The sequence below is a fragment of the Notechis scutatus genome, chromosome 3 (assembly GCF_049901735.1).
Source record: "Notechis scutatus isolate UNSWTSFEM ecotype Mainland chromosome 3, rNotScu1.2, whole genome shotgun sequence".
Taxonomy (NCBI): Eukaryota; Metazoa; Chordata; class Lepidosauria; order Squamata; family Elapidae; genus Notechis; species Notechis scutatus.
Window position 1 is genome coordinate 94,735,511 of NC_142011.1, and position 19,491 is coordinate 94,755,001.

The 19,491-nt window shown below is 35.5% G+C and overlaps 1 protein-coding gene across 3 annotated transcripts in view; it reads left to right on the forward strand.

Moving 5' to 3' along the window:
* Nucleotides 1–19,491, forward strand: part of DENND1B (DENN domain containing 1B) — a 213,437-nt gene that overhangs the window by 108,524 nt on the left and 85,422 nt on the right. For all 3 annotated transcript variants that reach the window (XM_026671732.2, XM_087960788.1, XM_087960789.1), the window contains 2 exons: nt 7,308–7,361; nt 8,048–8,158. In XM_026671732.2, coding sequence (XP_026527517.1) covers nt 7,308–7,361; nt 8,048–8,158 — 165 coding nt within the window. The remainder of the gene's footprint in view (nt 1–7,307; nt 7,362–8,047; nt 8,159–19,491) is intronic.

The following is a 19,491-nucleotide window of genomic DNA, read 5'->3' on the forward strand; positions in this document are numbered from 1 at the left end:
TCCACCCAGTCACATGATCACCAAACAACGCCCACCAACTAAGCCACACCCACAGAACCGGTTGTTAAAAATTTTGAATCCCACCCCTGAGCTGGATCATATAATAGGTCAATTCTGTAAGTAGTGGTGAATTTGGTTTTTCCCATAAAATTCTTTTTATAGATATGACTTTAACAGTAAATATGTTGATTTTTATTATGGAGCATTCCATTGTGCTTATTCTCCCATATAATCTTGGAGGAGTAGCTGGTAAATGGATCAAGTTTAAAAGACTGTACTACAAGAGACGCCGACTGAACAGGAAATAAAACACATATTAAATACAGTTTTGCTAACTAATTCTGATGAAATAGAAACAGTTTACAATAGCTCTTAAGTTGTTCTCAAACGAAGCTTCTGAATAAATTAAACCCAACTTATTTGATTGAATAGTGTCTATGTACTACAGCATTACCTCTAATTTGATCCAGTGCAAAGGTCCAAATATTGACACTGGCAGTATAAATGATATTAATCTAGTAAGTGTGCCATTATACTTCTTTAACCTATTTTAGTTTTAGAAAATATTCTGATACCCAAAACACAGTAGTTTTGGATCAAGGAATTGGTGTCTCTTAAATGTGCTGTTTACTTTTTACTTTTCCCTTAATTTTAACAAATACCACACAATACATGTAATTGATGATTATTCTTTGCATAGTGCATTCCGTACACTTAAAGCTAGGTCATTACCAGTACTTATAGTTTGTACATATGGATGTACAAATTCTTTAATAAGAGTATTATGTGAAAAGTTATACTAGTTATTAAATTATAAAAATGCTTTGAAAGGTACTTGGGATGCTATCTTTAACTGCAATCAGTCTAGAATAAACTAATTTGATCCCCCATAAATATATTTTATGCTTTCTGTCGCTTTCTCTAGGACTCTGAATGCAAAGCTGAAATCTTTTTTTTTGCTAACACATTGATATCAGGTTTTTGAAATAAAGTTTTTTTGAAATTGAAAGCCAACCAGTTTACTGGATGAATTAGCATGAAATCAGATATTTGTTTAGAAGCCTTCTATCCAGAAGCAATTCATGATACAAGACTTAATTATTGCAGATGAAACTCATAACTCATTTCCTGCTTTGAATTCTTTGAAGAGAAAAAAGTGGGAATAAAATATTTTTTAAAAATGGATTTTACACTGAGATGGACAGCCTACAGTGTCAGAACCTCATTTGCAGCTCACATGTCTTTATTTTTTCAGCCCCTGAAACTCCTCATCATAATGGCTGAAAATTGGTTTCCTGCTATTTTGAGATAGAAGGCACATAAACCTATATTGAAGATTGCAAATAGGCATATTGGTGATAGAAACAAAAAAATCTGTCTTTAGAATTCTCATTCTCTTTAAAATCTAATCTAATGATATGGGATTGGTTCTACTGACACACACACACACACACACACACATGATAAATACAATCATTATGTTACTAGAAGATTGGAATAGCAACAATCTGGACATTGTTTATTGCAAATTTAAAGTTAACATAGCAGTGAATATAATTATTTATTAGTGAAGGAGAGTATTCCTTTAAGAAGTTTTTAAAAGCCCCCTTTCCAGAAACATTTTGTAGTTTCAAGCTTGTTTGCAATAAGTGCTTACAGTACTTATCAATAATTATAATATGTATTTTATTTTTGTTACCACGCCATTTGTTGCTTTAACAACATTTCCTTCTTTGGAAATCCTGTTACTTTTTCTTCTGCAAAACAAAAGTAAAATGAACATGATTTGAAAGGAGAAGCATAAACGGATGAAATAGCCCTGTGTTAAAAAGAAGAGGCAAATTCGGGACTTCCGGTTTGAGCTTCTTCAGCGACAGACCGAAACCTCGTCTCTGCGAGGCTTCGATTCGTGCTCGCCGCTGGAGCGCCCCGAGCCAGCTGGTTTTGGGGCTAAGCCACCCCGTAGAGGTGGTGAAGAGGGGGGAGACTGCCAGCAGGGTTGAGGAGAGCCGCATCTCTCCTCCCCAGCTGGCCATTACTCCCTTTCCCAAAGGCAGTTGCAGCGGTGGTCAGAAATGGCCACCACAAAGAAGAACTCGACCGGAAAAGAATGTGCAGGAGGAAGATAAGAAGAGAAAGTTTTGGTTGACCGGGTCAAATAGCAAAAGCAACAAATAAGGTACCCTGGAATTGAAACTGTTAAAAAACAATAACATTGTTCCCTAAGAAGTTTTTTAAGCTGCGAAGGAGAGAGAAAAGGGAAAAGATTTGGTTTTCTCCTTTTCCTATACTGACAGCTAAGAGACTTAAGCAAGAAATTGGAAAAAATCCACTTTGACATCAATAGGCATTTAATGCTGAAAATAAAAAGTCAAAGGGATAATAAAGATTTCTGGATAATTAAAAGCTTTTGAAAACAGGAAAGGAGAGAGGAAGAATAAAAGGGCATGATCTGGAAGGGAGGAGACTGCCTGGAATTAAAAAAGAACTTACAGCAAAATCTCAACAAGACTTCCAAAAGATACATTCTAACTGAAATATCGCAACAAAAACCCCAGGAAGAGTCGAAAAAGAAATAAGAAGATATAACTCGGGACTATCTGGATTACTTGATGATTTCTGGATTCTTGGTTATTGTTTTGAATGACTAAATCAATCGGGTGGTTGTTTAAAACTTTTTAAAATGGCTCCATTTTTAGAAGAACTGAAAAAGGAACTTAAAAAGTACAAAGAAGATGCACAAGAAGGGAGAGGTTCTTTTGGCTTCGTATTTCAGTTTTTAGAACTGGAGATTTGGAATTATGAGAAACAACAAGAAATGCCTGCAGAACAAGAAGATTGCGACAAAGAAGAAGCCATCTTTAATGAACAAGTAATCTTAGATGGGGGGGGGAAGGAAAGGGGAGAAAGAGAATGGAAAGTTTAAGATTGGGAAAAACAACTCCAAAAAAAATTAGAGTGAAAAATAAGTATAAAATCAGAAAGCAACAGAAGAGGGAAATGCAGAAGAGAGAATTAGAACTAGAGAGACAAGGGGGTAAAAAGGGGAGGGAGAAGATGAGAGGGAAGAAAGAAAGGAAAAGAATTTATAAAGGACAGAAGCAAAATATAGAAAAACAGGGTCTATTTAGAGATATTGGGTGAAAACTTAATGGAAAAAGGGATTCTGCAAAGGTACATAAGATAGTATGGTTATATTAGAAGCAGAAATAATTTTAGAAAATATGAAACAATGTATGATTAAAATGTCTGATAAAATAGCTATCGTAATTCAGTGGAATGCTTGTCAATAAATAAATGTAACAAAAGGTATATTTAATTATTTATAAAACATATGTGAAGAGAAATAAGGGAAAAATTAATTATGGAGATTACATGTGTTTTTAAGGAAGTATGATATTTAATTGAAAAGAAGTGTTAAAGATGTTATGGTTTTAATGATTATTAATGATAGAACTGAACTGGAATGGAATGAGGGTTTATAATTACATATATTTACAATCTTTTTTTTTTAAAGAATATAGTGTGTATTATAAGAATGCCAAGCAGAATTTGATTGGAAGTTATGTATTATGTATTATATTGAAGGTCATAAACTTAAGGTATATGTTGAAGTTTAAATAAGAGTTGAATGGATGTAATTAAAAGATATAAAGGTGTCATACTCCAATTAGTAACTACAGGAGAAAATTTGTTTAATGAGAAAAGATAATATGAAATTGAAACAGAACAGACAAAAGTATAAATATAATGATTTGAATTGAGAAGAGATAATCAAAATAAAATTGAGAAAATTAAAAGAGGGGAAAAACTATATAGAAAATGTAAAATAGTATAAGATATGGAATAGAATACAAAAAGGAGCATGAAATTGAGTTTTGTGTCTGTATAAAGAAGTTGCTATTTTCAAAAAAGATGTTTTACTTGTATTTTGTGTGTGAAAACCCAAATAAAACTTTATTAAAAAAAAAGAAGAGGCAAATTCATTTAGAAAGGAACACATTTTAAAAAGCCAAATAAGCCTTGCTTCAAAAATAAATTGATTGATCTTGTTGGAAAAATAACAAGAAAGTGTTTTCCAGTGAGCACATTTTGAATACTCAACCATATATGTTAATAGTAAGTGCAAAATACTCTTCTCAAGTCCTTAAAACATTGCTTGCCAAATGATGTCTATTGATTGCAAGAGATTTATAAATGCCTCTTGAGAAATTACTTTGTTGTGACTCTGGTCACAGAGAGGCAAACTACTTGAATATATTTTCCAAGAATATATATTATCAGATTTGGAACTATATGTGTAAATTGCCTACTAAAAAGGGTCTTAATATTTAATAAAGTGACAATAGTTTACTCTTACACCTCTTTTGCTTATTAAAAAAATATCCAGAGAATGTTTTTTTCTCTATTTCAGTTGTTTGTGTATGTCAGGGAAGGGATCTTAGTAGCCTAAGAATCAAACTGTATTATTTTCACTGAATATATTTCCAGATGGCCCTGTTAAAAGTATGTGAGCAATGTCTTCCCATCACATCTTCATTATATTTCAGTGTCATTTTCATGATAATTGTTCAGCAGATTGAATGTTTGGCTTTTCAATGATTATAAAACCAATCTCTCTAAATTACATCTTGCCAAAAAGCAAAGAAAGGGTTTAGCGATAGGAAATAATCCAAAGAGGTAAAAACCCAAGGATACCAGCCAATGGATCAGATTAAACATATAGACAGTCCTCAACTTATGACCAGTGATTTTATGAGTTTGCCCTTATGACAGCATTAGAACAGATGCTTTATGGAATGTAAACAATTACCAACTGTTGTAAATGATTTTGGGCCCCTAGCCATGTGACCACATTTCAGGGGCTCAGCAATCTGTTCACATTTACAACTGGTTGTCAAGTGCCCTGCAATCATATGATTACTAGAAGGACAATGGGGAATTGGAAAGGAAGGTTTCAAGTTTGAGGTCTGTTACCTTGGTAAGGCAAGGTTTTCTCCTCCCATCTGTTCAGGGAAAGAAAATTGTCCTGCGTGCTAGAGGAGCAGACTTTAAATCTGGTGAAAACACTAGCAAACATCAGCCCAAAGGCTAATAAAAACCAGTGTTCTGAAAGGCACATAAGGACGCAGTATAGGTCAGGAAAGATCCATGGGGTTGCTCAAATGGTTAGCACAATGCAAGTGCTGAGGGGCTGGGGAAATTGTGCAGGTGGAGAAGACTTATCTAGGCAATGTGCAACCTTCTTTTCTGGCTTCCTCATTACAAACATTCCCTGCTAGTTTCCCATAAGTAAAGACGTGGTGGTCAATCATGACTGAGTTTATGCTTCCTGTTGGCTTTCCTATTAACTTGTGGGAAGCTGTCAGGGAGCGTTGGAAATGACAATAATTGACCATGGCAATGTGGAGGCACTATCAGCCACAACTTCCGAAAATTCCACTACCATGGGAGTAATGGGTCTTAACCTTCATGAGTTAACCCATTTGACTTGCCTTGGTTCAAAAAAATTGTGTACAATGATGCTTTCCCCCCCCCCCCAGTTAAAGGTTACAAGCAGGTAAATGGACACAAGAGTTTTACTAGAATATAGATTGTGCTGTGCAGTAAAGTTGAAAATACAGCTGCATGGCAATCAGGATTATTCCTATTTTAAAATAAGGTTTACCATCGCCCAGCGTTAGAACAAAAGTAGGACATTCTGAAATTTTAATAAATGAAATGAAATGAATTTTTTTTTCTATATTAAGCACCTATGGTGTTCAGAACTCTCAGTTGATCACATCTTGCTTCAATCAGCTTTTATATCAACCTATCATGTTGTCTTGTTAAAAGCACAACATTCTGAATGTAACATTCTGAATAATGTAATCCAATATCAGTCATTCCATAAATAAAAATTATTTCTTGCAAACATAGGGGGAGAGATAATAGGTTTTTTCCTCCTTTATCTCTGTAGTAGTATTCATAAAATATACTTTATGTTGGTAGTGAAATATATCTTAATTTTAAAGAAACCCTTATTAATTTGAGTTATTTATAGGATTCCAACCCTCTTTTTTAGTTCCATTTGCTTGCTTTCTGCTTTTTTGATTAAAACAAATGTAAGTTTATTTGAATAAGTTTGGGTATTCCTTGAGAAGCCTAGTTAGTTAATATAGATAGTTTGTGATTTATGACCATTTGTTTAAATTTGTTTCAAAGTTATGATGGCCTCTGAAAAAGTAATGACTGGTCCTCAAAGTGATGACAATCATGTTATTCCCCACAGTTACATGATCACAATTCGGGCATTTGGCAACTAACTTGCATTTACGACAATTGTAATTTGCCACCTTCCCAGCTGGCTTCTAACAACCAAAGTCAACTGGAGAAGCTGAATTTGCTTAAAAATCATGTGAATTGCTTAGTGACCATGGCAAAAATGGTTGCAACATTGAGTCCTGTCATGTGATGCCTTACTTTACAACCACACTGACTTAAGACAGAAATTCCATCCCAATTATGGTCATAAGTTGAAAACAGCCTATGTTTTTCTGTATTAATCATTTTGTCACTGTGAGATTTTCAGAATGAGAAACAGTAAAGTGAAGAATCATTTCCAGGCTATTAATTATATCCCAAATGAGTGTGGACAGCTTTTTTTTCAAACTCCCTTATAAAAACCTCTGTTTGGTTACCTCCCGTTTCTTTTTAAAAACCATGGATAACACATCTTATTTAAAAAAAAAAAAAGCTACTCATAAATGTTTCACAATGAGAACCATACGTGGTAAGGGTCAGTAACTATAATCCCCAAAACAAAATTAAGTTTTGTGAGGAATATCACATACCCCTTTCTTACTTCTACATATGTGTCACTCTAAAGATAAGAAAATAGCAACTGGATATGTTTTTATTGTAGCACACATCTCCATTAATCCATTTTCCAATAAAACTAGTTAATAATTAGAATGGTAGTATGTGTCAGAGAAACTAAAGGGGTATTTTTCTTTTAATCTCTTTCAAATGCTTTCATTTTAATTTACTGTGCAAAGCTATTCTGATCCTCTTTTGCATTGCTGCTATCATAAATCTGTTTAGTATGTATGCAGAATAAACATTATAGCATGATTTCAGCAGAAGTTTTTGTTTTTTTTTAATGGATACGTCAACATGGGTTGAATTATCTGGTGCTTCTGATTACTAATAATAGGTCCTCTCAAAGCAGATCTAAAATTTAGTTGCTTATACAGACAGTATTATTTTATAATGATTTTGTCTTGTTGAATAATAATTTTGTATTTTTATTTCTTTTTCTTGACTAGCATTCGTATTTTATTACTCCTGATTTAACTGGATTACCAACTGTTCCTGAAAGTGTAAGTTTGTACTATATTTGCAATATTTAAATAGCTTTACAAATTAAATCTTTAATAAACATCTGTAGAAATCTGAATACTTATTGATTAAACTCCCTCATTAATATGGCTTCATTCACCTTTATCGGGTGTCAAACTCAAGTCATCACATCATCACGTGACATATCTGGACATTTTTCCTCTTCGCTAAACTGGGGGTGGGCGTAGCCAGTGTGTGACACATCCTGCCCACGGGCCAGGAGTTTGACAGCCCTGACATATATGAACTGCATAATTAAATATTAATGTAATAATGTTGGATATTTTGGATAATGTGTGCATATGTATGGGCAGCAGTGGGTGTGTGATTATACTGCATTTATGCAGCTAATTTAGCTAAAATGAATGCAAGGGTTTACTTAGGATTTACTATGTATATATAATTAGAATTTTAAATAAATAGTTATAGATACATAGTAAACTCAAAAACAAGCAATTAAAGAGGCTGCTTTCTGAAAATATAAGATTACTCTTTGGACATGTTTTCAAAATATACAAATGATAATAGATAAATTTCAGTTAAATGCTTATTAAGGAGACATTTCTTTAAAAATATTATTTTCCCTTTTAACTATGCAGAAATAAATTTATATATCATTCAGTTTTCTTTATTAATGTGTTAACAGACTTTATTCTTCATTAACTAGAGAAATCTTACAGAATATTTTGTTGCTGTGGATGTGAATAACATGCTACAACTTTATGCCAGCATGTTGCACGAGAGACGCATTATTATTACCTCCAGCAAGCTAAGCACTGTGAGTACTTCACACATCTCTTTTCAAGTAGTCTATATTGAGCATCTCACAAAAAGGCCTTGCATATCTCTCTAGATTTAAATATGTCCCTTATATACTTATAAGACAATATCTACATACTCTTTTTAAAAGATGACATTTTAATCTGACTCTTGAAGCACGGAAATCTGATTGATATAGGCTTACTCAAATACATTAAGGCGGGTTAATTACTTTTTGTTACCCAGGGACGAGAGTTCTTTAACCCTCTAGAGTTAGATTTCTATGCCTTCCAACCTATAAAGAATTCTTAAGGGCTATTATAAGATCTTTATTATTCACTTGTAGCTTATTCCATCAGACCTACTAGACAGGAATCAAAGGGCCATGATAATAGCTGCTATCCTAAATCTAGTAGTGTTTGAGGAAGATATACTGTAATGACTCTGATTTGAGCAGCTCTTCACACTGATAATGACTTACTATTCCAAATACTTTATTACATCAGTTATGCCTAGGCTGAAATGGCTTGCTTGTGTCATTGCAGATGGAACTGAGATAAAGGGTGTGCTGTGTTTATCCATGCCTAAATCTTTTGATAGTCCTGTTTGTTTCAGCTTTTCCCTTGTGGTGTCATTTATAACTCTAAATCCATCACTGTTAAAGTTGAAAATAACATTGCCTTCATGCCAGTGGGCATCATTTATATCTGCATAGTATCTGTTTAATTTAAGCCCCAAAATAAATTAAGTAAACTCCCTCAAACCATTTGCTTTACTTAATACTTTAATACGAGACTTTAACCATATGAGTCTCTATTCTTTCCTTAACAATAAGGTGGATGTGTTAACATTTTCAAAAACTAATGCTCATTTGAAGATAAATCCAGTGCAAAAACATTAATTTTAATTAATTCAAAAAACTTTTTGAATGATTCATTGGCTTTTTATTTGTGGAATATAAATCCTTAGGATTCCCCCCCACCCACCCCCCAAAAAACAAGCTGCTGTGTCAGTGAATAGCATTATTGTAACTTGCTTCTTATAAATTGCTTAGAAGAACTAGTGCATTTTCTCTTCTTCATACTCCTCTTCGTCTATTTTTTTTTTTTAAAGAAAAGAGAAATAAAGGTCCCATTTATTAGGGAAAGTAAAATTGCCACAAATTTCAGCGTTGATGTTGAAAGAGACATTTTCCTTCTCTTCAGCTAGCATGGCAAGAATTTTTTTTGAAAATGAATCAAATGCAAAACAGCATCAGTCATTCTGTGAGATTATTGCTAGGGCTATTAGTGTACTCAATGCAGCAACTTAATCCATATATATAAAAGCGAAATGCCACTCATGCATCATCACAAAATCTCCAGAATCGTAAAGCCTACAAACTTGAAATTTGGCACGTATGTTCCTCTTGGCTTCTAGGTGCATTAGTATTTCATATATTATTATTAACACGCTCTGATGCTAAGGAGTTCTACTCCCCCTCCCCACCTGAAAAGAAATCTCTTCCAAATGCAAAACACAAGCAAAGGAGAGGAGTTCCAGTTTCAGTTTCACAGCAGCAACCAGCGTTAGTACAGAACAGTTGAGCTAAGCCACATCCACGCTCCTTGCTGTCCCCTTGCTCACACAGCAAATACTGTTTCACTTTCTATGTTTCAGTTTCCAAACATCCCTCAACTCTCTCACATACTGACAGAACACTAGGCAGATGAATACCGATGGATGCTGGTAGGCAGAGGCACAAATTTTTCTCCTTATTTTCCTCCCCCAAAACTAAGCCCGATCACATAGTTTCATAGCGAAGCACGGTTTGGAGCTGTATCATATTATATATGATAACTTGCAATACCTGGCCAATAATGGCAGATTTTGAAAATAAGCTAAGCAAGCTCACACTTGATCGGTATTGGTGTGGACTAGTCTGGGAAGTTAAATAAATCTGGAGAATATAATGGCAAAATGCTTTTCTTGTTCCTTAACGTTTTTTTATTCTTCAAAATATTATATGAATACATTTATTTTAATTTAAAGGGGTCTTAATCTTTTTGTTTCCTTGATCACTGGAGCAGGGTTTAAACTAGTAAGATCCTGCAAATGTAACCAACTTGTGGTCAACAGTGTAGTCTAACCATTATATTCTTAGCTTACATTAAAATAAGCTAATAGCTTTATACTCTAAAGTTTTATCCTTATGCCCTGCTAACTCCAACAGATGCTGTTTTAACTATTTTGAGAGGATGCACTCATTTATAGCCCATGGTCAAGGCAGCTTACTTTTTTATTTAAAGTTCCAATTTATAAAGGCCATTTTCCTCCTTTCGTGACCAAAATCTTGCTGTACGATCTGTGATACCTCAATGAATCTGGTAATCTGTCAGGGCTATGATCTGTGTAGTTCCAGTGTTCACATGGGCTAGTGCAGGAGCTCCCCTTCTCCTCTGTCGCCTTCTTGTTGTTTGAGCAATTCTATTTTTCTTAGCAGAAGATTTCTTCCCCCCCTCAGGCTGAATTCTATATTTGCTGGGTCTCGAATCCTATGAATCTTGTCTGATGGGCAAAGAGCTATTTCTTCTCACATCTTCCACTTCTACTCCCAGGCCTGGCAGGAGGTTGGGCAAAAGAAGCAGAGGGTGGTGCTTGTAGCCACCAATTCTCCTGTTCATGAAATTGATTTGTGGCATGAATTATCTCCATCCCATCCCACCTCAGAGGACATTCCTTGAGGATGATCCTCAGCTCGGAGAATAGCAAGAGATACACTGGGCAGAAGAAGAATGGACTCTCTTTTGCTGATCGCCAACCCCACATATAACCTGAGGCCCCTGGGGGAGAAAAGCAAATTTTTAATTCTCCTGATAAACTATGGATACGTTTTCAATGCAATTATTCTCATTTTTTAGAAAAGGCAAAAGCAGAAAATTTTATATTGAACATAAAACTGAAATCTAACGTTGTCAGTTATTTTAAATGTTTTGTATAGATCTTGGATATTTAAATAAGATATTTACCGAGGAATTAATTTTCCCTTTATTTCTTAATAAGTCCAGGAGGTGTTTTTTTTTAATGTAGGCTACTTTTCCGTAAGAGTGTTATCAATTCCCTTCTTTTGTTGAAGGAGTTGTACTTTATCTTTGGAGGTTAACTTAATATCAAGTGTTTATGACAGTTCATGCAGACTGAATTATGATGTCACCTCTGTGTTATCAGCTCAGTTTTGGTTCACTATCTAAGGGCAGTAGGACCAAGTTCAAAACCCATAATTCAAGCTCTTTCCTTCTCAAGCTTTCCTTTTTGGGGTGGAGTGGGAGAGAAGGGAGGTGGGAGTACAAAATTGCCATACTCTAATCTACCTTCTTTATATCTGGGAACCCTGTGCGACTGAATTGTGATAATAAAGTATTAAACTTACTATGCATAAAAATTAAACAGAGGAACTGTCTGACACCATTGAGGGTTGTGTTGGTGGAAAACAACAGATTTCGCTTAAAAAGTTATGAGAATTCCACTACCGATCAGCTTCCTGGTTGTCACTATATTTGCATTTCTTACTTTATAATAGCACTTTAACTATTAATGAATGCAAGTCATGTGCATATTTATTTCCAAAACATTTATTTTATAATGTTTTTTATGTTGCCATCTCACATAATAGATGTACGTACCCTTTGGCTGTTGTACGTTTTAAAGCTATGATATTAATATCATAGCTTTAATATTTGTGGGTATGAATTTAGTGTATTTTTCCTCTCCTTAAACTAGTGTGAGAAGCATTTTCAGAAAGGCACTGGCAGAGCATTGATTTTATGCCTGTTGTAGACAGGCCTGAGAAGTTTGGGCCCCAAGTGAACCTGCTGTGGTACTCTACCAGAACATCATGCTGTAGTCTTGTGTATTCAAAGCAAAGGAATAAATCATGATTTTACAACAGTGCATCAGTTGACTTATTGCTGTTCTGTGACCACTGTATGGAAAGGATTGCTGTTTAATGCCATGTCATTGGTTCTCAAGTCAGTCAGGCATGAAGGCTTGTCATATGCCTCTGTAATTGTACCTCTCCAGATTTCCTCTAACTAGTCAGCTGGGGCTGTGCATTTTGTCTCTAACACCCAGCTGGCCTGTGCCTGACAAGAGCCTTCTCATCATCCTGTCAGTAATATGTTAAGTAGTGGGTGTCTGTTTCAAGGCCTCTGTTAGAGAAGCAGGTGGAAAGGATGCTATGCTTTAATGCAGAGGTCAAAATATTCTCTCTCTTCCCCACCCCTTAAATATACACACACATAGCATTTCTTTATCTGAGAATGGCCAGTACATTTGTAAGTACATTCTAACTGCATAATCTTGGATCTTCTCACAAATAAATTTTCATCTTCAAAAGATAAAGACTACAAATAAGAAAGTGAAGTGATTCACTGCAATTGGGAGGCTGTCCTTTCCCTAACCCAGTGAATCAGTTATGACCTCATGTTCTGTTAGATAACTCTTAGCTAGTTGATATCTCCAAATAGGATATATTTCTTCTTATCAGTTTTCCTTCCTTTGACAGACATGTTATTTCATTTAATGTTGTCAAGGGAATTGAGAACATTTGAAAAAAGCAGAGCAACTGACCAGATGCTAGGGAATGCAAAACAACTCCCATTTGTTACAATTGCATTAATCTTCAACATGCTCATCTTCCAGCTGACTCTAAAGAAGAGATTCATGAATATTTGCCAGATTCAGATATATCGTAACTATATTGTTACTTGTACAATAATTTATTGGTGCTTTTCATCCCATTGAATGTAAGCTTTATTTGTATTGATAATCTTTTCATCAAAATGCTGAATCATACTTTAAAAACTTGATAAAATGCTTAGAAGCAAGGCTAGGAGAATGAGATAAGGAGGAGGAGAAGAAATGTTTGGTAGAGATAATGAATTTTCATGATCCAAAATGGTTCCCTCCTTTACTGTTCAACATGGAGCTTGAACAGATCAACAAGGATTGATCTTCCTACCACTATTGGATTGTGAATTTGCTCAGTTCCATAAATGCCCAGATCTTTTTTGGATTAAACATAGATAATTTGAAAAATATGGCTGATCCGCTTGTCAAAATAAGTTTTTATGAGATTTCTTATCTGAGTGAGAATAAGCAGGTCTAAGAAAAAGAAAATAACTTTACAGTAATTTCTGCACCTCTTGTATCTTCAGTTTCTGAGTCACTTGAAATAATAAAGAATTAACATCAGGCTTGAAAAAAAAGCAAAGGGAGTTATATGTCATCTTTAAAATACATGCCCACCCAGACTTCTGGGGAAGCACTGACAAATCGAAGACAGCACCATTGAGAATGCAGTTTCCATTCATGACAGAACAAGGAGCCAATAAATTAGCTTCTTGGAATTCCTCTCCAGACATGGAGAGGACTTGGGATTGCTCACATATCCTCCAGACAGCATCTCTCTGGAAGAAGGCCATAAGTGGTCTTTGGCAAGTATAGAGCTCTAGGAGCCAAAGGATTGCCATCTTTGCCCTTATCACAGTCAGTGCTTTCAAAAGGATATTAGTTTTGAATACTTCATTTCTTAATTACTTCTAGAAATTGCTTGTTATTGGGTATTTAAGGGATATTAAGAACCTCCAGAATACCAAGTTTCATTGGATGAGTTTCCCTTAGTCCTTGGTTAGAAAAATTTATGGAAGCTTAAAGATTTAAAAAATTCTTACTTTGGAATGCAGCAAAAGGGCATTTAGAACATTGATTTTGGAAAGTTACACATGGACTAGGAGGCCATATTGTTTTGAAGTAAGATTCTGAAATTAATTACAATAATCCTTCTTGTTTAGAATGTTGTTAAAATATATGGAGATTTTGAAGTTAAGTATTAAGACACCTTCCCATGGAGGTGGATATCTGAAAAAATGCATTCAGAAGTTACTCTTAAGATTGTCTGCTATTATAAAACATTAAAATTTTGATGAAGCTTCTGAGAAGAGACTAAGAGAAATTGAAAAGAAATCAGGTTCTGGAACACCATTTAAAGAGATTAAAGATCAAGATTGTTAAAAGCAAAAGGAAAGAACATAATATTGATTTTTATTTGATCAAGATTAAGGACATGAGAAGAAGAGAGACTTAATTTTCAGAGAAAGTGATGTCACTGTTGAAAGAAATATAAAATTGATTTATTTGATGTACTAAAATTTATTGATTTATTTGATGTTAAAATATGTACTATATCTTATAGGAGTTTTTGAGAACTCTTAAGGCATTTTTGCTGATTATGGTAGGATGATGAGAATTGGTTTATATATAACATACGAGAAGAAAACATAGTCACAGAGAAAGTGATAAATTACTGAAATTCTTGGTACTTGTGATGAAAGGGAAGGAGTTATTTCTTTATAGAAAGGTATCTCTTTTTTATATAAAAATAATTATAATTATAATTTTCAGCTTTGTTTGGGTATTTTCCCACGTCATTATAGTTGTGCTTTTAAAGTTGTAGCAATGTTTCGGCAGAATCTCATCTGCCATCATCAGGCTTGTGTATTAGGTTCGTCTATGTGTCAGGCTTTCACAGCTGTTTCTGTTTTAAATGTGGTGCTAGCCTCCTGCTGTGTTAGAATGGTTTTTTCTTTATCCTGATTGGTTGGGAGTCTTGGTCTGTGTTTATTGGTCTTGGAGTTTGCTGTGTTCTGCTTGATTGGTGTTTCTAATATCTTCTGTCTGGCTGGGACTCATTTGTTGGTCTGGAAGCTAGCCCTCACCAACAATCGAGTCCCAGCCATGAAAACCAACACCAGACCCAAAACAACATGGGACACCACCGCCAATCCCCCTCATCAGACCCAGGCCCAAGCCCATCCTATAAACGAAGGACAGCCACCATCCAGACCACGGCTGCTTCGCCAGCTGTTGCACCCCCCAACCCCAAAACCAAACAAGCTGACACACGCCAAGAACACAGACCCAGACCCCAAACTTGAAGCCAGACTAAAACCCAGAATGCTACATCACAGCTACCCGCTCAGGACATCACATCAGAAAACTCAGGAAATTACACCACAAGAACTCAAGAAGTTGCAACACAGCAAATGACCCAGGATATCACAGCACAAGACCAAGGATACCACAGCAATAAATCTCACAAGGTCATCACACAAGGCATTACCCAAGCCGTTAGTACACAGGAGGCTAATGGAAAAGAGATCAAAACACAAATGACCCAGGAGATAACAATGTAGGACCCAGGATACCGCAACAAAAGAACTCGCAAGCCCATCACACAACCCATTACCCAAGCCATTAAAACACGAGAGGCTAATGGAAAAAAGATCACTACAAAATAAACGACCCAGGAGATTACAGCACAAAATCTAGGATATCTCCACAACAAAACTCACAAGGCCATCACACAGCCTATTATACTAACATCAACTCCATCAATCAATCAAGAGGCAGCAGCGCAGCCAACCAACCCAGCACACAAGCCCCCACCACCAGTATTTATAGAGAGACGGCAGCTCCGATCACACACTGCTTGCACTGGCACAAAGCCGAAAGCACCAGCCTGAGGATGGTAAGTGGGACCTCGCCGAAACGTCGCCAAGATACTCTTAATCTTACACAGGAAAAGACCCGAACACATCTAGACCTACATATATCTATATATATATGTGTGTGTGTGTGTATGTATGTATGTATGTATGTATGTATGTATGTATGTATGTATGTATGGTATTCAGCTTTGTTTGGGTATTTTCCCACGTCATTATAGTTGTGCTTTTAAAGTTGTAGCAACGTTTCGGCAGAATCTCATCTGCCATCATCAGGCTTCTGTATTGTGTTCATCTCTGAGTCAGACTTTCACAGCCGTTTCTTTTTTAAATTTGGTGCTAGCCTACTGCTGTGCCAGAATGGTTTTTTCTTCATCCTGATTGGTTGAGAGTCTTGGTCTGTGTTTATTGGTCTTGGAGTTTGCTGTGTTCTGCTTGATTGGTATTTCTAATATCTTCTGTCTGTTTTGTAGCTTTTTTTGTCTTGATTGGGTGGCAACATTGTGTTTCCTGTATTGGAGGCTTTTAGTGCGGCTTGGCTCTGAGTAAACGGACAGCTATCATTTGTTAGGAAGCTAGGTTTCATCTGGGTGCCTGGTTGGGGTGTGTTTGAGCTGGAGGTATCAGGGGGGGTCTGTTTGTGCCCAGGTGTTTGCCTGGCTTGTGGTGTGGAGATTTTTTTGTTTGTGAGTGCAGGCTTCCAGATAATTGACAGTCTGGTGGAGTCATCTCTTCTATTCATGCTTTCAGGGTTTTTTTCAATCTCTACGGCTTATATAATTCTGTAGCTGGGGTTTTCTATAGTGGCTAGGGTTTTGGTGCCATTGAAGTCGATGCTATGACCTGTGGCTTTCATGTGTTGGACTAGTGAGGAAGTGTGTTCCAGCTTTTTTACTGCATTTTTGTGTTCATCCAGGCAGGTACTAATTCTTCTATTGGTCTGTCCAATGTATGTGGCCGGGCATGATGCACAGGGGACTTCATATATGCCTTGGTTTTCCAGGTCAATTTTATCTTTGGGGTTTCTTAGGATGGCTGCTATTTTTCTGTTTTGAAGGCAGTCTTGATGTGATGCCTGTGTAGTATCTTACTGATTTTGTCTGTAATACCTCTTATGTAGGGCAGGACAGCTGTTCCATAGGTCTGTTCATCTTCTAGGTCTCCATTATGTCTCAGTGTGTTTTTGTGGATCAGGCCAGTGATTTTGCTTTTGTGGAAGCTGTTGGCTGTCAGTACTTTAGTCAGGGTGCATATTTCAGTCTTTATGTGTGTCTTGTCTGCCAGGCGTTTGGTTCTGGCAATTAGTGTTTTGGTCATGGAGTTTATCTGTGCTGGGTGGTGGTGGGATTGGGCATTGAGGTAGCGGTTGGTGTGTGTTTTCTTCTGGTATATGGCGTGTCCTAGTGTGCCATCTGTTTTTTTGTAAATTAGTACATCTAGGAATGGTAGTTGTTTGTTTGTTTCTGTTTCCATGGTGAATTTGATTTTTGAGTGTGTGCTGTTTAGGTGTGTTAGGAAATTGCTTAGGTTTTCTTTTCCATGGGGCCAAATAACAAATGTGTACTTGAACAAACAACTACCATTCCTAGATGTACTAATGTGCAGTTATGATGTGCAAAATTAAATATTGATATTTTTTCTCCATGTTTGAATCTATCATACTTAGCAGAAAGGTTTTGGGTTCAAATTTTAAATTTTGTTTTGTTATAATTAAAATCCAATTTCTAATATTTCTCCAAAATTTCTGAGCACATGGGCAAGTCCACCACATGTGAAAATATGTTCCTTGTGCGTAGTTACATTTCCAACAGTTGGTTGGTAGGTTGGGGAACATCTTAGCCAGTCTCGCAGGAGGTAGGTGCCAGCGATGAACCATTTTATATAAGTTTTCTTTATACAAGACTGACATGATTAATTTGTAATTTGTTTGCCAAATGTGTTCCCACTTTTCTAATTCAAAACTATGACCCACGTTTTTGGCCCAAATTATCATAGATTTTGTGACTGTTTCTTCTTTTAATTTGTAGTCCAAAAGATATTTGTATATTTTACTAATTGTTTTCTATTCCTCTCCTAGCCATATTTTATCTAATTCTTGTAGGGTCATATTAAAGTCAAATTGTTCTCTATCTTTTTTAATAATGGGTTTGTATTTGTACAAAGGGCCACCATGCTATCTCCTTTCCTTGAATTTGTATTTGGTTCCTGTTTTTAAGCTCTAGAGTGTCATATAATACATCTTTATACCTGACAATGTTTTCATAATCCAATACATTTGGATGTGTGACTGCTTCCAATGTAGATAGCCACAATGGAACCTTTGGGTAGTGTTTTTTTTAAATCTTTCCCCGACATTGAACAACACATTTCTTACATGGTGCCTTTGGAAATATGAATGTTATTTAGATTTTCCATCCCACATGAAAGTGTGCGAGCCAAGTTGGAGATCAAAACCTTCTAATACTAATAACCTTCTATTTTCTAATTTAACCCAATCCTTAATCCAGTTTACTATAGCAAGTAAAGTTAAAGTATTTTTCAGTGCTTTCTGGAGGTTGATTTTTGCCATTTGAAACTAATGTTAGAAAACCAGAAAAAATTGTGAAAAGAATTTCCACAAATAGCACACTATTTTAATGACTATATCATTTCAATATAATCTATTATCAAAAGAAATGTAGATTCCTATTATTTTCTATTAATTTCAAATATTTATTTCACTTTCATGATACTTTTAAAAGTACAGTACTGTTTGTGTATATGTTAGCTCCCTTACATTTTGCGGCATTTTTAATTTTTTAAAAATGAGCATTAATTAAATATTTAGACTGTAGACAGATGGTTACCTTCTGTTACTTTAAAAATGTTTTTAATGTGTTGCATTTCTCTCTGCAGCAGTTTATTGTTTATAGTTGCCAGTGTATTTATTTTGACATACTTCTGTTTTTTTTTCACCTGCAAAGTGCTGAAATAATTTGCTAATAATAACTTCAGTGAAAAAGAACACATTTTCCACACACACACACACACACACACACATATATATATATATATATATATATATATATATATATATATATATATATATATATATATATATATTGATATTCATTCCTGTCCTTTTCTCAGAATAGCATCCCCAAACATCTTTTGTCAGCAGGTAGGAACTAAAAAAAATTATAAAGGTATCTTTAAAATAAGTTCAACTGTTATGATTTCACTAATATTTCATGCAATTTTCTCGCTATTATTTTTCTTGGGATGTTATGACTTTCAAGTCCAGACCAGAACCCTCAAAATCTGTCTCACTCGCAAATATTAACTAGACCAAATCTTTGGCCAAGCATTCCCAATTGCCGAGATCCAGACTACCATTGAGGTAATTGCTATAATACTTATCCCTAGGAATACATCCTTTCAAAATTAACTTTTTTTATCCAAACCTTTTCAACAAATTTTGAAGTGGGATGAAAAATAGCAAGTGAGCCTGGCAACATGTATAAGTGGACCAAATTGTAGATTACATCCATCAAATGTTGGTAACTAAGAAGAATGGATAGTTCTTGATTGTCGACCACAATTGGACCGGACTTTCCATCACAAAGCAATGTAGTCATAAAGTGAAATGATGTGAGTGCATTGCTTAGCCATGGAATCCCAGAAGTCTCCATTACTATCGTTAACCAAGAATCATGTGTCATTAAGCAATTGCCCACCCTAATCCAGGCCATTCTGGGGTTGGCCCCTCCCAACCTTGAGCCTCCATAAAGTAAGAGGATACCTCCACCTTCCTATCTCCCCCTCATAT